The following is a 6,330-nucleotide window of genomic DNA, read 5'->3' on the forward strand; positions in this document are numbered from 1 at the left end:
AAGAGAAAACAAATGGGATGTATCCATGCACGATCAAGGCATTGAAACTTCTAGTTTTTACCGTTTAGGCAGTTATTTATCATAGCTACCATGTTATAAACACATTTAATTTCGCAGACCCGACCTTTCGTGAAAGTTCGAAATAATTTCACGGCTCATTGCTGCTGTTGTGGTTGATGTACCAATTGCGTTTGATTTCGCTGATGCATAAACTGTCAGTAAGCTCGTTTTTTCATCATTAAATGCGTCGCTCGCAGCTGGAGTGTTTCTAGGACATTCAGCAACACTACAATTTCATCGGCCTCCAACTTAAAATCAACCCATCAAAATGTCTAACGGTCTACGACCAACAGCAGAATTTTGTCTCCTTGTAAGGGTAGGTAGTAATCCTTAACTGAGCATGTAGTGCTTATAATAATATGGTTTACTTCATACAGGCTTGTAGTTGGAGGAAAACAATATGCAAAGAAACGCTTGCAAAGCGTTAAGAATCAATCAAACTATTTACTCTACACTAGTACTGGGTTCACAACAAGCCAGTAAGCGAAGACTAGCATAACTGTTATTTAGCTTCACAGCACTAATTGAAGTGGCAACTACTTTGTAGGCTATAGTTATTGTAGTTCCAAAATGCTTTTGTTTTGACCAACAAAGTACGCAATGCACGCATGCATTATATTACAAACTATTTAAAGTTTTGGCAAATTAAACTGAATGTAACAAGCAATTTCGCTTTGAGGCGATGAACGCAACAGAGAAAGCTATAATCGCAATTTTCCTTTCTTTTGGCACAAAATATTTTATTGTTCAGTAACATACACATACAGACATACTTTATTTAACGTGGACAAGTGCACGCTTAGCTGTTCGCTAGTTTCCAGGTGCTCCACGATTTAAATTAAGTAATGTACAACATTAAAAAGTAACAATCGACGATAACAAAATATAACTACTTTTTTCTAAGAAGGTTAAAGGTAATAAACACGTTCCGTTTGCTGGGTTGAAACTATCGCAAAAGATGCTGACTGGTGCAAAATTATACCTAGCGAATGAGACCGTCTCGAAAGACCTCGAAAGCTAACCACATGCGCTTTTGTCGAGAAATGATGACCCTGTGGGAAAATATGTATGTCGGCATTGTTTATTCTCTAGAACTTTGATAGATTAATACGGTCCAAGTAACACGATGTAAAACATCGAGAAAACTGAATACCGTCGTTGATGAGACATTTCATATGTATTACATAAAGCACAGCCTGCGAATGGCCTTGGCTCTTTTCAACTACCCCTACACGGGAATTTAAAATTTCGCAAGGGATACCGTAAAATTCCAGTTATAAGCCCCCCCCCCGCTTATAAGCCCCCCCGGTTATAGGCCCATCTATCTCGAAACAAAAAAATGCATCCGATTATAAGCCCCCCCCCCGGATATTAGCCCCCCTCTACCGGATGACAGTACCGAACAGGGCTAAATGTTGCTTTATTATGCGTTTTTAACCTAAAAAAGGTATTTCGATCAACACTCCCGTGGCTCTTTTCGAAACGATTTTTTCATTTCGCTTATAAGCCCTCCCGGATATAAGCCCCTCCGCTTATAAGCCCACCCAAAACCCCTTACGAAGTTGTATAAGCCCAGGGCTTATAACCGGAATTCTACGGTATGCTCTGTGTGCGATTCTGCACGTAACAACTTGTTTTTCGAAGTCAATTAAAAGGGACTATGCCACCGATTTTAACACATTTTTGAACAGCCAAAATGTAGTTTTTTTTCGAAGGAAACCTTAAAATAATGGTAATTTTTTATTAACAATTACTATATTAGAGCATTGAAACTGTTAACAACCATATTTGCCTGTGAATGGCTTGGACGGAAATGGATTGCAACTTGAAAAATTGAGGTTAAACTTTTCAAATTGTAGTCCACGTGTCTTCAGAAAATCGATATTTATTGCCGAAGTTTGATTTCTATCTGCGAGGGTTATATCTCAGCTTTAGATGTTCAAACATAGTGTTTTCATGCGTTAAGTTGCCTACCACTAATTTCAGAACAGTTTAGGCCAAAAACTTGCGAAATTCTCGTGACCTAGCTCCTTTAAGTAATAATAGTTCAACATTTCTCTACAGGCTGCCGCGGATGAATCTTCTGTAGCGGCTTGTCCTCTCACCCATCAGGTTCGAATGATTTGCAAGCTGAAGAACATCGAGCCATTAGTGCTGCCTTTCAACATCCAAAAGAAATCCAAGCAATTTCTTGAGGTGAACTCCACCGGGAAGGTCCCTGTTCTCGTTCATCAGGTCAACTTGGACGAAGCGCTGGTTCTTGACGATCCTCTCCTCATCGCCAAGTACTTAGAAGAGCTGCACCCGAATCCGCCAATCAGAAGCAAGAGTAAGGAAGCCATTGTCGCGGGCAGCAATATCTTTCAAAAATTCTGCGCTCTAATAAAAAACCAAGACCCGACAAAAGATGCCGGTCTCAAAACAGCGCTGTTAAAGAAAATGGAGGAGCTGGATACGCTTTTATTGAGTACCAATGGCGCATTTATGGAAGGCGACACCTTGAGGTTTTCAGATTGTAGTTTACTCCCCAAACTTCTGCTCGTTCGCGTGGCCGCTAAGCAGTTGAAGGGCTTCGAGATTCCCGCGAGGCTCAAAGGGGTCTGGGGCTATATTCACGCTGGCGAGAAACACGTTGTGTTTCGCGACACTTGCCCGTCTGAAAACCTCATCAAAGAACATTGGTCAAGAGATTTTGCAGTGCCCATGTTAGAAGGATACGAAAAAAAGTTGTAGATACCTCATTTCGAACAGTTTTGACTGTTTTAAAAAACCCGCGGCCGACAGACAGAATGCGGTCTGATGTCGGTTGTAGCTTCGTCCGGTTCGAGAGAAACTGGGCTAGCTCGGTCACCGCAAAAATTCTATCTTGCTTTGGCAAACTTTCAAAATGTTTTTAACGTCGTAGATACGTATGTACGTATGTGTATGTAGATATTAAATGAGCGTAAATTCACAGTAGACATGTACACATTGTTGCTTTTACGTTTTAGAGTGTTGACCTAGAAACTGAGAGCACTGCTGAAATAGTTAGCTGTCTTTTAACAGTCTGTCGTAGTAACATACAGACCGTAGGAATATACAGGTACCGTTTATACAATGTGGAACAGCTGTTCAGTTGTCTTTATTGGGTGGTTGCTTATAACTGTGTACAAGGAACGCGATCTATAGGGTCTATAGGCCCCGGCTATAGGCTCGATTTTCCAGCTCCTGTTCAAAGTAAAGATAAGGGGGCTCAAAGTAAAAAAAAAAACATTTGACGGGGGGGTCATAAGTTATATTTGAACTGTATACTGGCGGGCTGTCTTTGGTATAACATGGAACCAGACTTTATCAAGTACAGTGCATCTAATTTTAATGTAAGAAGAGAACCTGCCAAATATGACATAAATGACATAAAATATCAATAAATAAATAAATAAAGTATTAAGTCTTCTAGTCGATAGACTGTAGCTGGGGCAATTCCATAAATCTTGGGTTCATAGTCGACTTCAAAAGGCGCTTCTTCTAGGGACCTAAATATAATGCAAGCTCTTTTTCGGCCTCTGTTGTCTAAAGCTGCGGCCGCTCCTCGTCTTCCCCTTCCTTTACTTCTCCTCATTCTTTCTGGCTTCAAACTCAAAGCAATTTCACGCGGTGAGATTTCAAAGCCCCCATGTTTTGACGTTATGCTATTGTTTCGCGTGTTTCCAAAAGTGGACATTATTCTGGACTGTAGATGTCGAGCTAATCTGATAAATAGCCTGGTACCTAGCAAAAACCCTGTCTGAAACTCTAACGCATTCAGACCAACAGCCTTCTCAATAACAGAGGTTATGTAATAGCTTTTGTCACTGTTGAAGCTGTGATGACAGCTCAGTCCGGTTTTGAGTTTATCAGTGTTTTCAGTAATGAGGCTGTCATCGTGTTTTGCTAACTTATCTTTAACGGCTTGAAGCTTTAACTTGATTTTGTTAACAGTTTGCCTCGCTTTTGCATCTATTGATGTTAGATCTAGACAGAAAAGTTTAAAGTAAACGGAAGCAAGACACAGTTGATTGAACGTGTTCTTGCATATACGGGTGATTGTAGATTCACTGATCAAGAAGAGAAGCACAACGTAACTTTGCTTGAAACTGGAGATAACTCGGAGGAAGAGGATGAAATATCTTCAGAACGTTAGTTTTTTCAAAACCTTAAGACGAATTGGTTGCAAGCAGTTCAGAACTGGATGAGGAAAAGGAGGGTTTCCAGATCATCGCAGATGACGATATTGTTCAAGTAATTATTTAAAGGTAAATTGAAGCGTGCAGCATCTCATTTATCGAATGGGGGACTGCATACTACATTTCAGTTTCGTCAAGGGGTGCGGGCCGGGGGGCAAGAAGTTTAATATTTCAGCTTTAGGAGAGGGGGATTTAGTTTAACTTTACGGGCGATTTACCCATTTTAGAAACTCCCTCCTGCTAATTAATTGCAAAATCCCTTAAAGGGGTAGTGTTCCGGCTGATTATCGAAAGTTCGTTTCTCTAATTTCCATATTACATTGCCAAATACCACCAAATATACAAATAGAAATGGGTAAAAATTCTACAGAGCAAAAAAGAACACGCATTTTGTGGAAGAAGTACAGGATTACGAGAATACTGATGGAAGTGGAATAGAGTTTATCAAATTTGATTTTGTGACAGGATGTCTACAAGAGAAAATAAGAAATCAAAATTGCTATTCTGGTGTTATTTTGAATTTTTTTTTTCTTTTTAATCATCATCTTTTTCTTTATAGTTGACATCTCTTTGTTTTTATACCACTTTTGGTGTTTTTTCGTCTAGTACAAGATGATAAAGCAAGTTTATAGCAAGCTATAGCTGTGTTACAGAAGGTGGAAGGTATTCTAGCTGGTTTGAAGTGAAGAGCGGCGTGCGGCAAGGATGTGTAATGTCTGGCTTCATCTTTGTCTTGGTCATGGACTGGGTCATGCGGCATACAAACAACACTGGAAACGCGGCTTGAGATGGAAGCTTACATCAGTTCTAGAAGACCTGGACTATGCTGATGATGTTGCTCTGATCTCAAGCAGATTTGCCGATCTCCAGGAGAAGACTGATAGACTAGTAGCCACTGCCGGCGTTGTTGGGCTCAATATCAACCCGAGCAAAACAAAGACACTTAGGATGAACCACAGATGCACAGACTACATCAGGATAGAAGGATAGGAGGTTCAAGATGTGGAATCCTTTGTGTACCTAGGCTCAGTACTTGACAAATTTGGCGGCACAGAGGCAGACATCAAGAGGCGACTAGCACTAGCCAGATTTGCATTCACCAGACTTTAGAACATCTGGAGGACAGGCAGATTCAGTCAGAAGACCAAGCTGCGCATCCTGAGCTCAAACGTGCTGTCCGTGCTAATATATGCAGGGGCGGATACAGGGGGGGGGGGGTGGATAGGGTGGATATCCACCCCCCGTTTTTCAGTAAAAAAAAATTCGAAATGTCACTTTATTTGAAATAGAAAATAAATAAAGAAAGAAAAAATAGCCCTCGCTCATGTATGGTTGTTGTTAGCCACGTTTCGCCGTCTGCCGCGGTGCCGCCACTTAGGGTTAGGGTTAGGGTTAGGGTTAGGGTTAGGGTTAGGCCCTAATGGTCTGCCATCCACCCCCCTTTTGAAATCCTGGATCCGCCCCCTGATATGGAGCCGAAATGTAGAGAGTGACAACAACAGACCTCAACAAAGTGGATGTGTTTCATCGCACGTGCCTGATAAGGGTGCTGAGGAGATTTTGGCCCAACCAGCTGAGCAACGAAGAGCTATATGAAGCAACAGGGAGTACACCGGTATCAGTCCTCATACGAGTGAGAAGATGGAGATGGATAGGGCACGTACTGCGGACAAGTCCAGCCAACATCTCGAGGACTGTACTAACGTGGGCACCTGAAGGTAAAAGGAGGCGAGGCCGGCCAAGAGAAACGTGGAGAAGAACCGTGGAGACAGAAAGAAACCGGCTGGGTTGGCGTTCGTGGGGGGCCATCGACGGCGGACCGGGATGGATGGCGCAGTTTTCTGGCCGGCCTCAAGAGTCCTCATGGGCCCGATGAGGATAAGTAAGTATGTATAGCAAGCTACAGGCCATAAAGATAAATATAGGAACTATCAGCTGGGACCTCCGCTCGGACCGCTCCTCTGTTTCTGAATTAGTTGAATCTGCCCATAGTAAGTTGATTTGAAAAAAAAAAAACTTGATATATTTAGAAGCAAATGGACAAGAAAAAACAAAATAAAACTTTGCG

The 6,330-nt window shown here is 41.7% G+C and overlaps 1 protein-coding gene across 1 annotated transcript; it reads left to right on the forward strand.

The window, feature by feature from the left end:
* Positions 1-255: 255 nt before the first annotated feature.
* LOC144641335 (chloride intracellular channel protein 2-like) lies at positions 256-3,353 on the forward strand. The gene is made up of 2 exons (XM_078500355.1): positions 256-376; positions 2,125-3,353. Exons 1-2 carry the CDS (start codon positions 329-331, stop codon positions 2,791-2,793), a joined length of 717 nt encoding a protein of 238 aa, XP_078356481.1. The 5' UTR covers positions 256-328; the 3' UTR covers positions 2,794-3,353.
* Positions 3,354-6,330: the final 2,977 nt, after the last annotated feature.

Source organism: Oculina patagonica, unplaced genomic scaffold (genome assembly GCF_052425735.1).
Source record: "Oculina patagonica isolate OP01 unplaced genomic scaffold, crgOcupat unplaced856, whole genome shotgun sequence".
NCBI classification, from domain to species: domain Eukaryota; kingdom Metazoa; phylum Cnidaria; class Anthozoa; order Scleractinia; family Oculinidae; genus Oculina; species Oculina patagonica.

What these genes read in the sequence shown, in the direction of transcription:
- LOC144641335 (XM_078500355.1), top strand. Translation starts at nt 329, where the DNA reads ATGTCTAACGGTCTACGACCAACAGCAGAATTTTGTCTCCTTGTAAGG. An exon ending in AATTTTGTCTCCTTGTAAGG is followed by an intron (nt 377 to 2,124) that starts GTAGGTAGTAAT and finishes ATTTCTCTACAG; the next exon opens with GCTGCCGCGGATGAATCTTC.